Source organism: Trachypithecus francoisi, unplaced genomic scaffold (genome assembly GCF_009764315.1).
Source record: "Trachypithecus francoisi isolate TF-2019V2 unplaced genomic scaffold, Tfra_2.0 Contig01440, whole genome shotgun sequence".
Classification (NCBI taxonomy): Eukaryota; Metazoa; Chordata; class Mammalia; order Primates; family Cercopithecidae; genus Trachypithecus; species Trachypithecus francoisi.
The window spans coordinates 31,086,834-31,109,427 of NW_022681431.1; the positions used below are offsets into that span (position 1 = coordinate 31,086,834).

The 22,594-nt window shown below is 42.3% G+C and overlaps 1 protein-coding gene across 6 annotated transcripts in view; it reads right to left on the minus strand.

Annotated features, from left to right (window-relative positions):
• Positions 1–5,982: 5,982 nt before the first annotated feature.
• Positions 5,983–22,594, minus strand: part of RNF170 (ring finger protein 170) — a 45,190-nt gene continuing 28,578 nt past the window's right edge. For 3 of the 6 annotated variants that reach the window (XM_033232621.1, XM_033232604.1, XM_033232635.1), the window contains 4 exons: positions 20,872–20,980; positions 16,023–16,096; positions 12,384–12,494; positions 5,983–6,721 (listed from right to left, as the gene is read on the minus strand). In XM_033232621.1, the coding sequence (XP_033088512.1) occupies positions 6,452–6,721; positions 12,384–12,494; positions 16,023–16,096; positions 20,872–20,980 (564 nt within the window). In that variant the 3' untranslated portion in view covers positions 5,983–6,451. The remainder of the gene's footprint in view (positions 6,722–12,383; positions 12,495–16,022; positions 16,097–20,871; positions 20,981–22,594) is intronic. The other 3 variants (XM_033232611.1, XM_033232615.1, XM_033232628.1) reach the window with 2 other exon arrangements.

Below are 22,594 nucleotides of genomic sequence, written 5' to 3' on the forward strand. Positions count from 1 at the left end.
AGATCTGGAGTTGGTGAGAGTTGGCTGTAAGGATGCCCCAGGGGAGGAGCCTGGCAGTCAGAGGGACTGCCCAGGGCAGAGCTCCTGAGGCTGGGTGTCCTTGGCCTGCTCAAAGGACAGCAAGGAGGGCTGGGTGGCTGGAGCAGAGTGAGCTGCGGGGACAAATGTGAGATGAGGTTAGAGAGAAATGAGCGACCAAAGTCATGTGGGGCCTTGCAGGCTGGCGTGAGGACTTTACCTTTACTCTGTGAGAAAGGGAGAGCAGGCTTTCCAGCAGTCACACCTGAGATGATCATTGGGCTGCATTGCACGTAGGTAGCCAGGCACTTGGGCCTGGGAGACTGCCCGGAAGGTCGCTGTGATCCTTTAGGTGAGAAATGAGGGTGGCTTAGACCTGGGCGGCAGCCACGACGGAGTAAGAAGTGATCTTTCGTTGTCTTCTGCCCTTTTCTGTCTTTCCCTTGCTTTATTTATTAATCTTTATGTGTTGAGCACTACTGTGGTGGCAGGCGTGACGGTACATCTGCGAATATCTGGGTGGGCAAAACTAACATTGTCGTAACATTTTCATAGAGCTTGTATTCTAGTGAGAGGCAGACAGACAATTAAAATGTCAATACGATGATGCTGTGCTGAGATGTCTGAATGCCTCAGAGTGCCCTGGGGTAAGGGGAGGGGAGGGTCACTGCCTACTTTTGTTGGACTGATTGGATAGTCTGGGTGAGGATGGAACATTTAACCTGAGAACCAAAGGATGGAAACACAGTCTAGTAATGTGAAGAATAAAAGTGGTGAGGCTGAAGGGAGCATTCAGTCATGGGGTATATGCTGAGGCCCTGACCTGCGTCTGACTGTACAGGCAGGAGAGTTCTGTGTGTCCAGGCACACAACAGCCTCTTAATGGCACGGCTGCTCTCCTCTGATGAACCCTACACACGGTAGTCAGATGACCTTTTAAAAATGTTTGTTAGATCATGTCTTCCCACTGCACTTAAATCCAAATCAAGTCTTCCTGCTTCTTCAGCCTCACTTCATGCTCTCCTCCCAGCTCCCTGGGCTCTACCACCACAGCCCCCACTGGGCTTCTGGACACACAGAACTCTCCTTGGACCGTGGTGGTGGCAGAGGGTATAGAGTGATGGGAATCGACATGTCAATGGTAGAAATGCCAGGGCTTGTTGATAGATGGTTATAAGAGTAAGAGAGGAGGCCGGGTGCAGTGGCTCAGCCTGTAATCTCAGCAATTTGGGAGGCCGGGACTGGCGGATTACCAGAGGTCAGGAGTTCAAGACCAGCCTGGCCAACATGGTGAAACCCCATCTCTACTAAAAATACAAAAATTAGTTGGGTGTGGTGGTGGGCACCTGTAGTCCCTGCTACTCAGGAGACTGAGGCAGGAGAATCGCTTGAGCCCAGGAGGCGGAGGTTGCAGTGAGCCAAGATTGTGCCATTGCATTCCAGCCTGGGTGACGGAGTGAGACTCCGTCTCAAAAAAAAAAAAAAAAAAAGAGAGAGAAAATCAGAAAGTGATTCAGATATTAACACAGACTTAAGCTTGCATTTCTGGCTTTAGCGTTTTGTTTTGAGATGGGATCTCCTGTCGCCCAGGCTGGACTGCAGTGGTGCAAGCCACAAGGCTCATGCAGCCTTCACTTCTGGGCCCAAGCGATCCTCCCATTTCAGCCTCTGGAGTAGCTAGGACCACAGGCATGCACCACCATATCTGGCTAATTTTATTTGTAGAGATGGGGTCTCACTATGTTGCCCAGGCTGGTCTCAAACTCCTGGACTCAAGTGATCCTCCTGCCTTGGCCTCCCAAAGTGCTGGGATGATAGGTGTGAGCTACCACGCTGGCCTGGCTTGAGCATTTAAATGGATGGATGGTGGTTCCTTTTACTGAGATGCAAATGGCCTTTAATAAAAAGAAAGGAACTATTTCCGTCAGCAAAGTAAAGGCCTTGGTGGGGGAGAAGTGATTTAGGAAAACTAGGTTGTCACCTGGGAGGTTCAGGAATGTCAGAAGAGAATGAACGTATAAGACTTATAGTTCAGAGAAGCTGGGGGCACAAGCCACTCAAACATCACCCAAGGATTGCCTGCCAGCAGGGTGCCCTGTTGGTGTCTGTGATCATTAATCCATCTAGAATGAAACTGGTCAGTGTAGCGTCCCTCAGCCAAGTTTTCTTCCTTGTTCCCTTTTCTTGTTTCCTGTCTTCCAGTGATCCATAACTTGGAAATGAAATATATACTTTTATTACCTGTTGAATATAATCCTTATATTTCCTTATTTCAAAATAGTAAACTTATCATTGGTATGGTGAATTACATATAATTTATTTATTTATTTATTTATTTTTGAGACAGAGTCTCACTCTGTCACCCAGGCTGGAGTGCAGTGGTGTGATCTCAGCTCACTGCAACCTCTGCCTTCCAGGTTCAAGCGATTCTCTCATCTCAGCCTCCCAAGTAGTTGGGACTACAGGCGCATGCCACCACACGCAGCTAATTTTTGTATTTTAGTAGAGATGGGGTTTCACTGTGTTGGCCAGGCTGGTCTCAAACTCCTGATCTTGGGATCCTCCCACCTTGGCCTCCCAAAGTGCTGGGATTACAGGTGTGAGCCACTGACTGCGCCCAGCCAAATTACATACAATTTAAAACAAAATTTGTTGCATTGAACTGAATGTTGAATTTTTCTTTGTAAAATATCCCTGTGACTAAATTTTCACTGTGGTCTGCAAAGTAATTTATTTGCTTAATAGAAAAATAATTTTCAGCGTTGGGCATGGTGGTTCACACCTGTAATCCCAGCACTTTGGAAGCCTGAGCCCAGGAGTTTGAGACCAGCCTGGGCAACACAGTCAGACCATGTGTCTACAAACTTTTTTTTTTTTTTTCAATTAGCCAGGTGTAGTGGCACACACTTATAGTCCCAGTTACTTGGGACGCCGAGACAGGAGGATCACTTGAGCCCAGGAATTCGAGGCTGCAGTGAGCTATGATTGTGCCACTGCACTCCAGCCTGGGCAACACAGTGAGATCCTGTCTCTGACCAAACAAACAAACAAACAAAATAAAAAACCTAACAAAATTAATTAGAAATGTGATGAGATATTGGATGTCCATTAGTGATAACGAAAGCCATTGCACCCATTATACTGAACGCTCTTTCAGGAGTTCTGAAAGCAAACAAATGTTAAAGAAACCGAAAAATAACATCTTTAAAATTTTTTAGATATGTTGCTTTTATTCAAAATAAAAAAATGCTTGACAAACTGTTTAATCACAAGGTTTGAACCAAACCACCAGTCTTCTACAACAACTCTGTGAGGTAGGTATCTGCATAGCCACAAGGGATCCACACAGTCCTTTCTTCCCTTGTACCTCTCAAACACTGAGAATTGTAGTAGTTGAAACCACTGTTCTAGTGGGCAGTTAGAACAGTTGTTTTCCCCATCTTTTTTTTTTTTTTTTTTTTTTTTTTTTTTTTTTTTTTTTTTGAGGTGGAGTCTCGCTCTGTCGCCCGACTGGAGTGCAGTGGCCAGATCTCAGCTCACTGCAAGCTCCGCCTCCCGGGTTTTCGCCATTCTCCTGCCTCAGCCTCCGGAGTAGCTGGGACTACAGGCGCCCGCCACCTCGCCCGGCTAGTTTTTTTTTTGTATTTTAGTAGAGACGGGGTTTCACCGTGTTAGCCAGGATGGTCTTGATCTCCTGACCTCGTGATCCGCCCGTCTCAGCCTCCCAAAGCGCTGGGATTACAGGCTTGAGCCACCGCGCCCGCCTGTTTTCCCCATCTTATTCCCCACAGAGCTGCCCAAATTATCTGCTCCTGGGGTTGGACCATCTGTTTTACGACAGTTATGATATTGTTGTTAAAAAAAAATCCAAATTGTTACTTTGATTTATATGATCTAACTCTGAATCACAGAAGTATTACTATAATGTTCAAAACACTGATTGACTCTACTTGCTTTAAAAACTCTCAGATCCCTTCTGCATTTATCATCAGAGATCGGTAAAGACGACAATAAGCAGGTCTAAAGTTCTGAGATGTTAGCACGTACCCTTTTCACAATTTAGTAAGCTTTAAGATCATTTAGTATTTTTTTACGTTACAAAATGTGGTACAATACATCTCTTTCAGGAAAGTCTTAGTAGTAACTCCAAATATTATTATTATTGTAACCAGAATTGTGACACTTGGAGCAGAACGCATGCACACAAATAAAATGCTGTCAAAAAATGACATCTCCATTCCCCCACACCAAATGTATAACTGGTAGGAAATGCATTCCCAGTCTGGTACATGGCAGTGTGACAAACTCCTACTCATTTGCTTTTCAAGTTGGTGACAGCAAGCGTTTTCTGTGATGTATGCCACCCTTTTACCTATTTGATTTGGAAGTGTAGAATTCGGATTCATGCAATCTTCAGGTGTCATCTCCACAGACCTTTCCTCTTAGGAGTGCCTAAGCTGTCTTACTCTGATGGAGGTATAATGTAGCACGAAAGACTTCCAAAGATACCAGTTTCTCTCTTGCCGTTCCTCTTAACAACTTCCACGTCTATCTAAACATTCTATGCAGGAGTCCTACTAAAAGAGTTTGGTTTAATGCCACTTTGATCAGTTATTTGTTGTATGACTTCATTCAAAAACACTTTCATCAATAGCATAGGGATTGTATCTATGAAAGGGAAGTTGGTGCCCAGCGTTCATCACAAAATTGTCCAAAGGCTAAAATGAAAAGTATGTGAGTAACTGCTTTAATTATAATGTGCTATGTTTAAGCATTATTGTCTTTCTCTATGACAAGCAACAGCTCTGTCCTAGGTCCAAATTAGAAAAACACATATTGATATTTAATTCAGAATCTTATTAATTGGTAGCTGATCTGATTAACTAGAGAGAATGTGACAGATTTTCTCCTTATCTCCCAGTCTGCTATAGTGAAGCTCACTAATAAATTAATGGATGATATTAATAGCAGTGATCTCAGATGACAATGCTAACACTGACTCCTGGGCATCCCCTCACATCCTGCTGTCATACATTCACTAATGACCAATACCAGCCAAAGTGAGTAAGATCTCCCAATACCATGTGGTATTGAGTCTTCTCAGATACATTCACTTGTTTGGCTCAAGACATGAATCTGAGCTGTGTGCTGCCTTCCTGAGACAATACTATAAAGATTTCTGACAACAGAAAACTAACCAAGTTTGTCCAATCTGTTGCTATAGCTAACCAGTAATTTCTTTTGTCAAATGTAGATACTGTTCCCAGTACCTTCCTATGGGCTTGATGCTCAAAGACACAAAGATCCCATCCACCTTCCTCAGAAATGCATCAGGCTAATCTGTTTGCAGCATCATCCAGGTTCTTAAAACAATCTTCCCTTTACAAATTACTTTTGTATCTACTATGAAAGGATGAGCTCTTGTTTAAATGTCTAACTGTGAACATCAAGTGTGCTGACTGGAGATAAATGTTTTTCATCTTTTTTTTTTTTTTTAAGATGGAGTCTCACCCTGTCGCCCAGGCAGGAGTGCAGTGGTGCAATCTCGGCTCACTGCAAGCTCCGCCTCCCAGGTTCACGCCATTCTTCTGCCTCAGCCTCCCGAGTAGCTGGGACTACAGGCGCCGGCCACCACGCCCTGCTAATTTTTTGTGTTTTTAGTAGAGACGGGGCTTCACTGTGTTAGCCAGGATGGTCTCGATCTCCTGACCTCATGATCCACCTGCCTCGGCCTCCCAAACTGCTGGGATTACAGGTGTGAGCCACCCCGCCCGGCCATGTTTTTCATCTTAATTCTTCTATTTATTAAAATGTGTTCTGTAAACTAAAATATGATATTGAAGTATGAAGTTCAAGTTTCTTCTTTCAGTTTCAGCTGATAACAAATAATTAATTATACCAGAATGAAAAAGCAGGACTGCTCCAAATGCACAAAACTTAGCTACCACTAAAAGAAATACTGAATTTTCCCCAATAGTATATAATATTTTATTGTAACAAAAATATTTAGATGAGTTTCACAGCTATATATTATCATATAGGTACCCACTGAGAAGAATAAGGTGGATAAACTGACATTTAACAATATTTTACTATACATCCAATTAATCTAAGTTATTCTGGGGAAAAGAAAAATATATAAAAGCATCCCTTTTTATATAATTCCTTATTTTTTCAGACAACATAGAATCAAGATACAATTGTAGATCATTATAATTCTAAACTTAATATTAGAACTTGCAACATGTGAAAACTCCAGTTATATATTCCTAGGCATTTGTCAAATGATAATCAAATGTTTGTCTTATAGTGGTTTTATATTTGTGAGATAATACTCCATTACTTCATTGCTTTATACTGCCATGGGTCCTTCTGTTTGATGTTCTACGTTAGCTCAGATATCCTAGTAAACTCAGTTTTTTGGTTTTTTTTTTCATCTGGTTAGCCTTTGGGTTATCACTTCTCGATACATAATAGAGATGTAGATAAGCAATAAAAAGATGACAAAGAAATCATCTAGAAAGCCTAGGATTCCAAACAAGGCTTCAGGTACAAAATCTAGAGGTGATATAAGATAGAAAAAAGCTCCCATTAAACAAAGTATTATCCTGATGCGAAACATCCAGAAAAGGCCCCCGACTGAAAACATTTCCCTGAATGCATGCCTCAGTAAAGTCGGTAGATCCATAATTCTCTCCATAATCTGGTAGAGGGAAAAACAAATATTATGATTTAGCATCTAATGTGTCAGGTTTCAAAATAATGTAATTTTCTTACTATGTGTAAACATTGTTAAGATGAGTTAAGATGAATTAACGAGTTACACATTGATTGAACATCATATTTTCTAATTATGCATTGTATTTAAAAATAGCTCTTTGAATACTAGTTCTTATAGAATAGATCTTATTGCAGATAACTGAAAAGCAATTAAAGTGTCATCAAGCTTAAAATATGGGATAAAGTAATGCAAAACTCAAGTAACATCTGATTTGTCAGTAAAATAAACCAAAGAACCTAGTGCACAGGATTAGAGTCTGAGACTTGAGCCTAAGTCCCAGCTTTAAAGTCATACAGATCTGGGTTTGAATTCAAAATCAATCACTTATTAGCCAGGTGATCTTAGGAACAGTTGCTTAACCTACTAGAGATAATTCAACAACTAATTGAGTATTTATGTGCAAGGACTGTTAAGAACGAAAATTCAAAAGAAAAAAGTAACTAAAAGAGATACCGTGTATGAAAGACCTTTATAACTTGCCAGACAATATAGAAGTGATTATATATTAAAGACATAGGAACTTTGATGGCTTAAATAGTTTTAAGAATAGCAGTGAAACTGATTCCTTCCAGTGAATCACTTCCTCTGGTCATTCCTCTGCTATGTTTAACATTCTGTGTTAACAGTCATACACCCAAACTCTAGATAGGCATTTTATGTAACAAGTGCCAAATAAGTTGAGAGGGAGACGGAGACAAAAACACAAAGAACTGAGCAAGTGAGGAGCAAATAGTTTTTTAAACCCCCAGACCAAGAGAAAACCATCTTGTGACTCCTTTTAGAACAATGATCACCAAAGTACAAGAATGGTGGTTTCATAATCACTTCCTATGTTCTGTGGAAGAACTAATATCTAAAGGAAAACAGCCTTACAACTTTCACAAAGTTTAAAGTAAATGACTTTAGATACTCTAACAAACAGCCAGCATGTCTTTTGAATACCTTTCTGTCCTTTTTCAGAGCTATTTTGTTCACTTGTAATATAGTATCATCATTTATACAAAATCTTTAATAATTTGACAAGAAATATGAAATGGTTTAGTAAGAAATGTTTCTGCATAAACTTACTCCAACTTTGAAGGAGGCAGAATATTAAAGAGCTAAATGCCTTTATTCTGTTACAATTTCATCACATACCAGGTTTTCTTACTCATTAAATATCTGACACAAAAAATAATAGTTGAGTAATAGTATGCTTCACATTTTAAAAATATGAAGGAAAAATTTTAAAGGCCGGATGCAGTGGCTCACACTGGTAATCCCAGCACTTTGGGAGGCCAAGGCTAGCAGACTGCTTGAAGCCAAGAGGTTTGAGATCAGCCTGGCAAACAGGGCAAAAACCCATCTCTACTAACATACAAAAATTAGCTGGGCATGGTGGCACACACCTGTAATCCCAGCTAGTCAGGTGGCTGAAATATGAGAATTGTTTGAACCCAGGAGGCAGAGGTTGCAGTAAGCTGAGATCGCGCCATTGCATTCTGGCCTGGGCAACAGAGCGAGACTCTGTCTCAAAAAGAAAAGAAATGAAAAGAAAAATGTTAAATGACTTTTTAAACTTCAGTGGTAGCTCTTAAAGTTGAAACAAGTTGCATTTTTAAAGAACCATCCTATTGATGTCACCAGAGGATATGTAAAAAAAAAAAATGCTGGATCAAAATTGCAGAAGAGGCTCCCAAATAATTATGGAGGACAACATGATTGGATTAAGTTTTTTTTACTGCTTAATAAAAAATGGGTAAATCTATGTGTGTTTAATACTGAAGCATCTGCATAGCTTAATATATTTGGCTGGGAGCAGCAGTATCAATTCTTACCTTAACAGTAATTCATTCATTTATTCAACACACATTAAGGCACTGAATTTGGCACTGGTGAGTAAATAAATTTGGCAATGGTAAATAAATAAAAATGGTCCTTAGCCGTATGAAGCTTTTAGTTTACTGAGAGAAAGATAACGAACAAGAATTGAGTGCTGTCTATGATAAACGCCATGAAGGAAAGGTACAGAGGGCAGCCACAGAGCAGGGAAAGCTTCTCCAAGAAGGGTCTACTTGGGAGTTATATACCTGATGTAAAGGATGAGTTGATGAGTGCAGCACACCAACATGGCACAAGTATACCTATGTAACAAACCTGCACGTTATGCACATGTATCCTAGAACTTAAAGTATAATAAAAAAAAAATAGATAGTTGTCATCTAAAGACTGGGAAATCACCATGAGAGCAGAAGGACAAGCATTTCATGCAGAGGAAGTGTCAGGTGTGACAGCCTTAAGGTGGAAGGAGTTTGTGTGTGTGCTGAGAGCATACAGCAGGGTGGCTGCAGGGTGGTGATTGAGGCGGTTAACAGAAATTTGGAAAGGAAGGAAGGACCAGATTCTGTGGCGCCTTGTAAGCCACAGTAAGGAGTTGGAACATTCAAAGACATTGGGCCACAAGTGGTGGCTCATGGCTGTAATCCCACCACTTTGGGAGGCCGAGGCGGGAGGACCACTTGAGCCCAGGAGTTTAAGACCAACCTGGCCAACATGGGGAAACCCCATCTCTACAAAAATATAAAAATTAGCTGGGTTGTGGTGGCATGCACCTGTAGTCCCATCTACTTGGGAGGCTGAGGTGGGAGGATGGCTTGAGCCCAGGAGGCAAAGGTTGCAAGCGACCCAAGATTGCGCCACCACACTCGAGCCTCAAAACAAACAAACAAAATGGAAGTTTTCAAACACAAGAGCATCATGGTCTCATTTATGTCCAGAAAATATTTATCAGGCTGCTGTGGCGGGAAAAAAGTAGAAGTGAGGAGGCCACTGTGGTTGCTGTGAGCAGAGATGACAGGGCTGGACCAGCACAATGTCTACAGTGATTGAAAGAAGTGGACACAGGCTGGGCATGGTGGCTCACACCTGTAATCCTAGCACTTTGGGAGGCTGAGGGGGTGGATTGTTTGAGCCCAGGAGTTCGAGGCCATCCTGGGCAGCATGGCAAAACCTAGTCTCTACAAAAAATTAGCCAGGTGTGGTGATGCACCCCTGTGGTTCCAGCTACTTGGGAGGCTGAGGCGGTAGGATGGCCTGAGCCTGGAAGGTTGAGGCTGCAGTGAGACGTGATTGCACCATTGCACTCCAGCCTGGGAAGGAGTGAGACCCTGTCTCAAGCAACAACAACAACAACACAGTCAAGACATTTTTGTTCTTTTTGAAACAGGGTCTCACTCTATCACCTAGGCTGGAGTGCAGTGACGTGATCCTGGCTCATTGCAACCTCTGCCTCCTGGGCTTAAGTAATTCTTCTACCTCAGCCTCCCAAGTAGCTGAGACTACAGGTGCACACCACCATGCCTAAGTTTTGTATTTTTTGGTAGAGATGAGATCTTGCTAAGTTGCCCAAGCTGGTCTCAAACTCCTGAGCTCAAGTGATCTGCCTGCCTCAGTCTCCCAAAGTGCTGGGATTACAGGCATGAGCCACTGTGCCCTGCCAGCAAGAATATATTGATGCAGTAAAAATAATAGGATACCCCCAAAATAGAAAGAAAAGATAGGATTACTTATAGATCAGATGAGAGGAATGAAGAAGAGGAGGAAATAAAAAATGAGAAAAGAATAGACTATGTCAAAGAGGGAATCAGCTAAATACTCCACATGTTAAGTTAGAGATGCCTGTGGAGCACCCACGCTGAAATGGAAGCGAAGCAGTTGGATCTACAGAGTCTGGAGCTCAGAGAGGAGAGGTCTGGGCTGTCACTATAAATTTGGATTTAGTACATTCTAGTTTTTGAAGTACTTATTCGGTTTTACATTTCTAAGAATGTGTTAGATTTTGATAAAACACGAATGAGTCAGTAAAATGTGCTAGTTTTTGATTTATCAAATACTTCTAAGGTAAGGGGAAGAAAGGTTATCTGTACAGTGTTCTGCTTTTAAATAGCTAAGATGACATATAAACATATCCCTCCAAACTTTTTTTTTTTTGACATGGAGTCTCACTCTGTTGCCCAGGCTGGAGTGCAGTGGCACGATCTCAGCTCAGTGCAACCTCTGCCTCCTGGGTTCAAGTGATTCTCCTGCCTCAGCCTCCTGAGTAGCTGGGACAACAGGCGCAAGTCACCATACCCAGCTAATTTTGGTATTTTTAGTAGAGACGGGGTTTCACCATGTTGGTCAGGCTGGTCTCAAACTGGCAACCTCAAATGATCTGCTCACCTCAGCCTCCCAAAGTGCTGGGATTATAGGTGTGAGCCACTGTGCCCGGCCTAAACCTAGAATTTTTTGGAGTTTCACTCTTGTCACCCAGGCTGGAGTGCAGTGGCGTGATATTGGCTCACTGCAACCTCTGCCTGCTGGGTACAAGTGATTCTCCTGCCTCAGCCTCCCACGTAGCTAGGATTACAGGCGCCTGCCACCACACCCAGCTAATTTTTGCATTTTTAGTAGAGACAGGGTTTCACCATGTTGGCCAGGCTGGTCTCGAACTGCTGACCTCAGGCGATCTACCCACCTTGGCCTCCCAAAGTGCTGGGATTACAGGTGTGAGCCACCGCAACCGGCCAACCTGGAATTTTTTTTTTTTTTTTTGAGATGGAGTCTCGCTCTGTCGCCCAGGCTGGAGTGCAGTGGTGCAAGCTTGGCTCACTGCAAGCTCCACTTCCTGGGTTCACGCCATTCTCCTTCCTCAGCCTCCCAAGTAGCTGGGACTACCAGCACCCGCCACCACACCCGGCTAATTTTTTTGCATTTTTAGTAGAGACGGGGTTTCACCGTGTTAGCCAGGATGGTCTCTATCTCCTGCCTTGTGATTTGCCTGTCTTGGCCTCCCAAAGTGCTGGGATTACAGGCGTGAGCCACCACGCCCGGCCCCAACCTGGAATTTTTTAAGGGAACATTTCAAACAGGGCTAGGGCAAATAGAATAAACCATAACTGTGAAACTGTTGGAAGTTTTCAGTTGTAACTTTTCTCAAAAAACAAATAGTGTTTTAGTATCACATAGAAGTAAATAATTTTCTATTTCCCTCTAATTTTTTCTATTGCTTTTCTGCTAGTTTCTCTTTCATAAAAATTTTTATAATGCTATTTGTTTTTTAAGAAAGAAAATTGTAGTCCTTGGGAAAGCTGCAACATAGTGATTGGCAGCAATGAACGTAAAAACTTGACCCAACACATATGATGATATATTTTTTTCTTTTTCTTTTCTTGTTTTTTGAGAAAGGGTATCACTCTGCCACCCAGGTGGGAGTGCAATAATGCGATCATGGCTCACTACAGCCTCGAACTCCTGGGCTCAGGTGATCCTCTTATTTCAGCTTTCCAAGAAGCAGGGACTACAGGCATGTGCCAACACTCCTGGCCAATTTTTTGGTATTTTTTATAGAGATGGGGTTTCATCATGTTGCCCAGGCTGGTCTCAAACTCCTGGGCTCAAGTGATCCACCTGCCTTGGCCTCCCAAAGTGCTAGGATTATAGGCGTGAGCCACTGTGCCTGGCCAAGATTTTTCATAGTCAAAGAATACTTGTTGGTAAACCTCACTTTACAAAAGAGAAGAAATGTATCTTCCTCTAACTTTGAACGTGCTTTAGCATTACTTACAGATCTGGGTTGCCCTGAGAATCTCCGGTTATAATCATTAATATCCTGATGCAATCTCACAACATCCTGAGACTGATCATCTTCACCAAATACCGTTAGGAGTAAGGTTACCTGTATATTACAGAAAAAAATATTATTTCAACTTTCTGCATCATTATGTTTTTCATTTTGTGTTATTATTCAATAGAATGGTAAAGGCTTCTATATTTATATTTCATTCATTTTTAAATAAAGGCAACCTGGAGGAGGGGAGTAAGTAACTGCTTTGCAATAAAATCCAGTGCAGCATAGAATGTGAACTCCTGTAAGATAAAATAGGCACCATATCCAACTACTGGTCTAATATTTTCCTGTCCACACTAGGGATAAATTCAGTAGTTCTCTATTTGGGCTGACAGATATTTGAAGATGCAAGAATGATAAGGAAACATTCAGGAGGAAAGTGACATACAATATATAATTGTCACTTTAAGACAGAAAAATTATGTTTTTTTTTCAGTATTAAAATAATGATTGGTTATTCTTACTGGTATTTGAAAGATCTTTGAATGCTACCAACCATAATATAAAGATTATGTTATTGCAGGGACCAGCTCTCAAACACCAATTCCTACTATAATAAAAAAAAGAAATTTTTGATATTGTTATATAACATAATACATTTAACCATGCTTCCTTCATGGTTGTGGTAACAAGGATATACAAATGTCCCAGGACCATACTGGGGTAATCTGACGGTGACAGTACCTTGAAAAATAAATACACTTTAGGACGTAGCACCCTTACAGAAAATGGTCACTAATGATTGTATGATGACATAAAAGAAGGAGTGGTGGCCGATTTAGTTTTAAATCATTTAGTTGTTGTTTTATCCTTCCTCAGTTCATCTGTAAAACCAAGGCTTCCCACTGCTTACGTGCTTTCCAAACAGCTAAATGAAGGCATGACTAAGCACAGAAGGTGGTGAGAACAGCAGGTGCAGCCCTCAGTTCCTTCACAAATTTGTTAATGAAAATGCATTGTTTCAATACACATTAATGGAACACCTATGGTGGGGCAGGCACTCTGCTAAGTGCTAGGTGTGCCAAAAAAATGAAGACACAAGCCTGCTCCAGGGTGACTACAACACCCACAATGAAAGGGGACGCAGACCTGGCCGACAGCCTTACATGGCCCTGGGGCAGGTGCAAGAATGCTGCTGTGAGAGCGAGGATCTCTTCTTTCTGGGGCGGTCAGAAAGCCTGATACTGAGCTAAGCCTGGGAAACAGTGGTAGGACTATGGCTGGTGTACACACATTCAAGGGGAGAAGCAGTGAGTGTGTTCCAGTCAGAGGCCTGTGTATTGCTATTTCCATGACCATTTGCTGAAGGGGCCTACTGAAAACAGGAGGTAGAACAAGCATTTACCATCTGTCTTGCTTCCAGGATGAATTACTCTTCGCTTAGGGAACCAAGAGCTATTATATTAAGACAACTTTATCTTGACCTTCTGAGCCTCTAGTCAATTTATGGATGGTACACAGGATACCACCAGCTACTGTGCAAATGCCCTGTGAAAAGCCATGGGCAGAACCAAGAAGGGGGAGGGCCTGGAACTATTTTTTTAATGTAAGACCTACTCCCTGGTTTGGATATTGCTGACTGAGAGCAAAAGATGCCAAGAGGTGGTACTGGCAAATAAGCTTCAATTTTTTTTTTTTTTTAATGTTTTTTTGAGACGGAGTCTCACTCTGTCTCTAGGCTGGAATACAGTGGCGCGATCTCGGCTCACTGCAACCTCCACCTCCCGGGTTCAAGTGATTTTTCTGCCTCGGCCTCCTGAGTAGCTGGGACTACAGGTGTGCGCCACCATGCCCAGCTAATTTTTGTATTTTTAATAGAAACTGGGTTTCACCATGTTGGCCAGGATGGTCTCGATCTCTTGACGTCATGATCTGCCCGCCTCAAACCTCCCAAAGTGCTAGGATTATAAGCGTGAGCCACCACGCCCGGCCATAAGCTTCAATGTTGATTGCCTTGTGTCGCGCATCAAATCAGCCAGAGAGGCATACAGAAACATCAGTTTTCCTCCTGACCATGTGACCACAAGTAAAATATGAAAGAGGCAGAATTTGAGAATGTAGAAGCAAGAATGGTAAGAAAATGACTTGGACCTCCCTCTTTACACCAAAATAAGAGGGCAGTTGAGGGGAAACAGACAGCTACAATAAAGGCCAAAGGAGAGAGAGAGAGAGTGTGTATGTGTGAACATTCCACCCACGGGTTAAGTGGAGGAATACTTTTTTTTAGTGATGTAATCTGGTTCTATTGTCCAGGCTGGAGTGCAGTCCCATGATCATAGCTCATTGCAGCCTCAACCTCTTGAGCTCAAGCAATCCCCCCACTTCAGCCTCCCAAGTAGCTGGGACTACAGGTATATACCACCACAACCTGGCTAATTTTATTTTTTAAATTTTTTTTGTAGAGATGAAATCTCATTTTGTTGCCCAAGCTGGTATTGAACTCCTGGCTTCAAGTGATCCTCCTGCCTTGGCCTCCCAAAGTGCTGGGATTACAGGCATGAGCTACTGCGCCCAGCCTGTTTTTTTATTTTAAATGAAATATAAATATAAAGGAAATTATGAAAAACAGTGTACAACTGATAAAATGTCCTATGTTGTCATACTTAAAAACTGAGAATGTTGGTTTCTCAGAATTGTTCAGTATTTCATTTCTCCAGTTTATCAAAGAAATGGAGAGAATTTGGCATGTCTCATCTGCAGTGACATTTCAGTCTCACGTTCATGTTTACTTACTGCCTCCCTCCTGAGGTGGCTTCGATGCTAACTGTCATGGTTTAAGCTGTTCTGGACAATGCAATGTGGCCAAGTCTCTAAAAGGAACAAAACGTTTAAAAAAAAATCATTATATACCATTTAAAGCTATCTGGGTCCTCACTGGAAAAAGACAGATTAAATATAAATTGAAAAGGAAAAAAATTTTTTTCAAAACAAGTGTATGTAGAGGATATATGTTCAAGTCCGATTACGTAGTTTGGTTATTCCTTTGCTGGTACTGCTACAAAGACTTTATTGCGATTTTTGGGAAAGATTCATTTACCAGTTGTCTTTCACTACAACTGTAGGATTTCAAATAGGATTCCCTTTTTTAGTGGTATCTCAATGACAGTTTAAAAAAAATAATCATGGGCCAGGTACAGTTAAAAAAAAATCATGGGCTGGGCGTGGTAGCTCATGCCTGTAATCCCAGCACCCTTGGAGGGTGAGGCAGGAGGATTGCTTGAGCTCAGGAGTTTGAGACCAGCTGGGCAATGCAGGGAGACCTCATCTTTACTAAAAATTAAAAAAATTAGCCAGGCATGGTGGCACATGCCTATAGTCCCATCTACTCAGGAAGCTAAGGTGGAAGGACTGCTTGGGCCCATGAGGTCGAGGCTGCAGGAAGCTACGATCATGCCACTGCACTGCAAGACCTTTTCTCAAAAAAAAAAAAGTAATAAAAACAATAGAGTAACATCAAAGAAGATTTGATTAAATGAAGTTCTGCTAAAAAGATAATAATAATTCCAAATGTAGATACAAAAACTATAAAAATGTACAAAATAGCATAAATGACACTTTCTGCACACAAAACATTACCGTTTGTCTACAGATTGGACAACTGATTGCCCCAAGCCATGAACCATATCGCCAGTAAGCAATAATGCAGGCACCTAATAGACAAAACAAAACAAACAAACAATCCATTAATATTGATGTTTTCAAGTCCATATATCCTCAGAAAGATTCAACTATTTGAAATATTTTAACAGTACCACCTTATTTAAAAATACTTTTTACTTCATCTAGCCAACCTTCAGGCAAATTCATATCTAGTAAGGACTCCTAGCCATTAAAATTGTTTTAATTTAAATTCCAAGTTAAGGCCGGGCACGGTGTCTCACGCCTGTAATCCCAGCACTTTGGGAAGCCAAGGTGGGTGGATCACTTGAGGTCAGGAGTTTGAGAACAGCGTGGCCAACATGGTGAAACCCCATCTCTACTAAAAAATACAAAAATTAGCCAGGTGTGGTGGCACACGTCTGTAATCCCAGCTACTTGGGAGGCTGAGGCAGGAGAATCGCTTGAACCCGGGAGGTGGAGGTTGCAGTGAGCTGAGATCGTGTCACTGCACTCCAGCCTGGGCAACAAAGCAAGACCCTGTCTCAAAAAAAAAAAAAAACCTCCAAGTTAAGCTACAGTTGTACACAATCAAAAGTAAGTATATATTAACTGCTTTAATACTATGAAGCTTCATACAAAATATTACATTTCCTATGTAATATAAATAAAACAATAATTAAACATCATCGTAAATATAACAACCAACAAATCAGAGCATAAATTTTCTGTTCTAAATTTGGTATGTTACAAAACACAACTTTTAAAAGAGTTTAGAAAACCAAATTATCAATGTATTAACTAATAGTAATTAGGTATTAATAGTACAAGTGGCCAGGCACGGTGGTCATGGTTGTAATCCCAGCAGTTTGGGTGGCTGAGGCAGGTGGATCATGAGGTCAGGAGTTCAAGACCAGCCTGGCCAACATAGTAAAACCCCGTCTCTACTAAAATACAAAAAAATTAGCCGGGCTTGGTGGCGGGTGCCTATAAATCCTAGCTACTTGGGAGGCTGAGGCAAGGAGAATCACTTGAACCTGGGAGGCAGAGGTTGCAGTGAGCTGAGATGACACCACTGCACTATAGCTGGGTGGCAGTGCAAGACTCCATCTCAGGAAAAAAAAAAAAAAATGGTACAAGCAAGGAATCAAAGGACACAAAAAGACTGTATGCTCTGCCCTAATGAAGTGTATAGTCCAGTTCAAGAATCGAATCAACTCTTGCACTAGATGGATTGGATTTTTCTGCTTGAAGGTATTCACGGCCGGGCGCGGTGGCTCAAGCCTGTAATCCCAGCACTTTGGGAGGCCGAGACAGGCGGATCACGAGGTCAGGAGATCGAGACCATCCTGGTGAACACGGTGAAACCCCGTCTCTACTAAAAAATACAAAAAACTAGCTGGGTGAGGTGGCGGGCGCCTGTAGTCCCAGCTACTCAGGAGGCTGAGCCAGGAGAATGGCATAAACCCAGGAGGCGGAGCTTGCAGTGAGCTGAGATCCGGCCACTGCACTCCAGCCTGGGTGACAGAGCGAGACTCCGTCTGAAAGAAAAAAAAAAAAAAAAAAAAGAAGGTATTCACAAGCAGCAAGGCAGCCGAAGATGGGCAACACAGCCTGAAGGAAGAGTCTGGCGACCTCAAGAAGGCACAAGTGTGCCAAGTGTATAAGCACCAAACTTTAGGCCAATAACAGGTGAAGGAATAGTTTTGAATACTGTCTGGTATTTAAGGAGCCAATCCACTTTCTTTTTTGTAGGACACCTGCATCTTCAACTATCCAGGTCCCACTGTGAATCTGAACTAAGTGCTAAGTGCTGAACTAGGTGTCCCTTCTCCCTCCAGGAACCTCTGTGTATTCTTGCTCTTGCCTGAGCAACCTGGCTTAGCCCTCCTGTGTTCCTTATTCCTCCAGATCAAGTAAGTGTTCAGAATTCAGAACAAGCAATGGCAATCCAATTGAGGAGACCAAGGTGACATACTCAAATCAATGTAGAAGGCAAATCTTCAGCTGTGTAGTATTTACTTGATATACAAAAAAGGGCCAGGCACAGTGGCTCATGCCTGTAATCCCAGCAATTTGGGAGGCTGAGGCAGGCAGATCACCTGAGGTCTGGAGTTCGAGACCAGTCTTACCAACATGGAGAAACCCTGTCTCTACTAAAAATACAAAATTAGCTGGGCTTGGTGGCGCATGCTTGTAATCCCAGCTACTTGGGAGGCTGAGGCAGGAGAATCGCTTGAACCCAGGAGATGGAGGTTGCAGTGAGCCAAGATCGCGCCATTGCACTCCAGTCTGGGCAACAAGAGTGAAACTCTGTCTCAAAAAAAAAGAAAAGCCTGGGTGCGGTGGCTCACACCTGTAATCCCAGCACTTTGGGAGGCCGAGGCAGGTGGATCACGAGGTCAGGAGATCGAGACCATCCTGGCTAACATGGTGAAACCCCATCTCTACTAAAAAATATAAAAAATTAGCTGGGGGTGGTGGCGGGCACCTGTAATCACAGCTGCTCAGGAGGCTGAGGCAGGAGAATGGCATGAACCCAGGAGGCGGAGCTTGCAGTGAGCCCAGATTGTGCCACTACACTCCAGCCTGGGTGACAAAGTGAGACTCTGTCGCACAAAAAAAAAAAAAAAAAGAAAAAAATATAAAAAAGGAGTGCAGAGAAGTATGCGTTAGAGAGTAACTTGTAGAGAAGAAAGGATTTGAACTGAACTTCATAGGACAGATGAGATTTAGATAGGCAGAAAACAGGAGGGAGGACACTTCAGGTTTTAAGAACAGCAAGAGCAAATGTCAGAAAGGAGTGTCACGTGGATTAGGTTCAAGAGGAGAAACGTATCTACCTTCTCTGATGCCCATTTAATTTTCCCTGCCCAATCTTTCATAACTTGCCTGGTGATTAGCATTTCCAATAGAAAATTAAAAGATTAAAAACTGAAATAAGCGTTTTATACTTTGTTAGTTACTTAAGTGAAAACCTTAAAGAAGAGACTGGAATGAGTGGATGAAGCAATGATGAGATTGGATTACTGAAAGAGCACAAAGTACAGAAAACCCTGCCATTACATGGTATGGGTTCCAAACATGCCATCTCCAACTGCACAAATTACACTGTATCTAATAATTCTATACTATGAAGTCAGACAAAAGGGCCAACACAATTTATAGGATTATATGTTACATTTTAAATTAGTTCCTATATGAAAATTTCCTACATTTTGGGAGCAATAAGACCCTACCTTGAATACAACTGTTTAAACAGAAACAATAAAAAACTAGGTCTAGTGACTGGACAAATCAAAGTGGCTTCGAGTGTTTACTATTGTATGAACCACTAATGCAGAACTGAGCACAGGGATTGAAGATAAACCTAGATTTAAAATCTTTGGCTCTGTCTGGGCTGGGTGTGGTGGCTCATGTCTGTAATCCCAGCACTTTGGGAGGCCAAGGTGGGTGGATCACGATGTCAGGAGTTTGAGACCAGCCAGGCCAACATGGTGAAACCCCATCTCTACTAAAAATACAAAAATTAGCTGGGCATGGTGGCAGGCACCTATAATCCCAGCTGCTTGGGAGGCTGGGGCAGGAGAATCGTTTTAACCTGGGAGGTGGAGGTTGCAGTGAGCTGAGAGCACACCATTGCACTCCAGCCTGGGCGACAAGGCGAGACTCCATTTCAAAAAAAAAAAAAAAAATTGGCTCTGTCACTTAACAGCTGGGCTACTCTTTGTAAAATGTATTATTATTATTTTTTTGAGACAGGATCTTGCTCTGCTGCCCATGCTGAAGTACAGTAGCATGATCACAGCTCATTGCAGCCTCAAGCCCCCGGGCTCAAGCGATTCTCCTACCTCAGCCTCCCCAGTAGCTGGGACTGCACATGTGAGCTATTGCACCTGGCTAATTTCTTATTTTTTGTGGAGACAGGGTCTCCCTATGTTTCCCAGGCTGGCCTCCAACTCCTGGGCTCAAGCAATCCTCCTGCCTATGCTGAGATTACAGGTGTGAGCCACAGTGCCTGGTCTCTTTGTAACATTTCTTCACGTCTCTAAAGCCTGTTTCCTCATAGGTGGGGTTAGATGAAGTATATTAATGTCCAATACATAGGCTTGTAATAACTGATACTTTGCCCCTCAACCTGCTATGGCATAATCAGCCATAGAAGATTTTCCTGAATCTGCAGATTCAGGAAAAATGAGGGGTGGTGGAAAGCACTCCTTCCTGATACTAAGTAAATGTGAAATTATTCCCTTCTTACACCAAGGCATGCTCTAGGTTTCTCATTCTCCCTCATTAAACCTCAAGAGGTTGAGAGAGAGACAGACAGAGACAGAGACAAACATACTTAGACTAAGACCTTTAAGACCTTCAGTACAAACTCAGAGTCAAAAGAGGCAGGAGGGCAACGCAGGGTCTTGGGCAGGTTCTTGAGAGAAGAACCTTCCTGCCCTGGGAAGGATGAATAATAAATGAAACTCCCAAAGAGTGATGAACAAATAGGGACTCAGTGAATCCCTCATGCTATGGATCTACTTGAACTACTGTCCAAAGAAACACACTTCTGTTTATGGGGAAGCTGAATAGTTTCTTTAACTTCTGAACCCATAGCTGCTACATGGACACACTAAATAGAAAGTAAATAAGTGTATTATTTAGATGCTAAGTATACTTGGTTGACAAGCAGAGCAGGGTATCAGAGGTAATCTACCCTACTCACAAAATACAAAATGTGACAAAGAGAAAATTAGGAATCCAGCCTTTGTACACATAGAGGTCTTGGTCTTGGTCTAAACAGTCACTTTTCCCAATTATAGTGTTGTTTGCTTACCACAAAAAAGATGTCCACAGTTGGTCTCCACCGGGAAGGAGGCTTGGTGCAGGCAGATGGGACAGTACATGTCGGTGTAGAACTGCTGTCGAGCAGCAGCAGGTGCATCCTAATAAGAACACAGGTGCACACATTGGAATACAACACGTAGCCCTCCACAGTATCTCATGTTAAATTATATTTGAGAACAGAGTCAACAGTATGTAACCCTCATCAAACTGTAAACGTGCAATAGTTTAAGGTTACAATTTTAAGAACGTTATGAGGCTATCTTGTTTTTATTTAAGCTGCATGGTCTCCACTTTCCTTCCTAAACACAATTTAAAGACAAAAACTTAGATTAACTCAAGAGTTCATCTTTTACTCTACTGGAATACATAAATTATTCTGAGTAACACAAGGCTGAGCTAGTGCATAAGCTAACAATAATAAATGCTGAGGTCGGGTGTGGTGACTCACGCCTGTATTCCCAGCACTTTGGGAGGTCGAGGCAGGTGGATCACTTGAGCCCAGGAGTTCCAGACGAGCCTGGGCAACATGGCAAAACCCTGTCTCTATAAAAAATAGAAAAATTAGCCAGGAGTGGTGGTGGCATGCACATGTAGTCCTGACTACTTGGGAGACTGAGGTGGGAGGTCACCTGAGCCTGGGAGGTTGAAGCTGCAGTAAGCTGTGACTGCACCACTGCACTCCAGCCTAGGTGACAGAGCAAGACCCTGTCACAAAAAGAAAAAAATATCAAATGTCAAACTGTTTTCTAAGTCTTCACTTTTTTCATTTTCAACGTCTTTTTCATTTTAAAAGTGTTGCACGTATGCAAGAAACATCCAGATATCAAAGACCTCACTAGGATGGATCATGAGGGCAAGGGATTTATCTGTAGGACTCATTGTACTTCAGGACTTAGAAAAGTGTCTACATGGCTGGGCACGGAGGCTTACACCTGTAATCCCAGCACTTTGGGTGGCTGAGGTGGGTGGATCACTTGAGGTCAAAAGTTTGAGACCAGCGTGGCCAACATGATGAAACCCTGTCTCTACCACAAAATACAAAAATTAGCTGGGCATGGTGGCAGGCACCTGTAGTCCCAGCTACTCGGGAGGGTGAGGTGAGAGAATCACTTGAACTCAAGAGGTAGAGGCTGCAGTGAGCCGAGATCACACTGCTACACTCCAGCCTGGGCAACAGAGACCCTGCCTCAAAAAAAAAAGAAGTGTCCACATAACGTATATCTTATGTTATTGTATTGTAAAAATACTTATTTATCAAAACTTGTTTTGATGGAACCCAGCAGATAAAGTTGCTAGCATGAAAAATATCTAATTACAGAAAAAGTATCAAATTTACTAAATAGGAACTGTTCTTAAGTGAATCAGATTTTTGCCACTCAATATTAATAAACAAATTTAATGAAGTTAAATAATAATAAACATAACTAAAAGGTCATACTTCCAAAACAGCCCTAAATCACCAGAATATTCTGTGATCCAAGGCTACACCTTGATGTTATAGTCACTTATGTCAGTTCTAATGCTACAAAAAGTGTACAGCACTTTATGTTCCCTTCTCCACCTTTTCTTTTCTTTTTGAGACAGAGTCTCACTCTGTCACCCAGGCTGGAATGCAGTGGTACAATCGCAGCTCACTGAAACCTCTGCCTCCCAGGTTCAAGTGATTCTCCTGCTTCAGCCTCTGGAGTAGCAGGGATTACAAGTGCCCACTA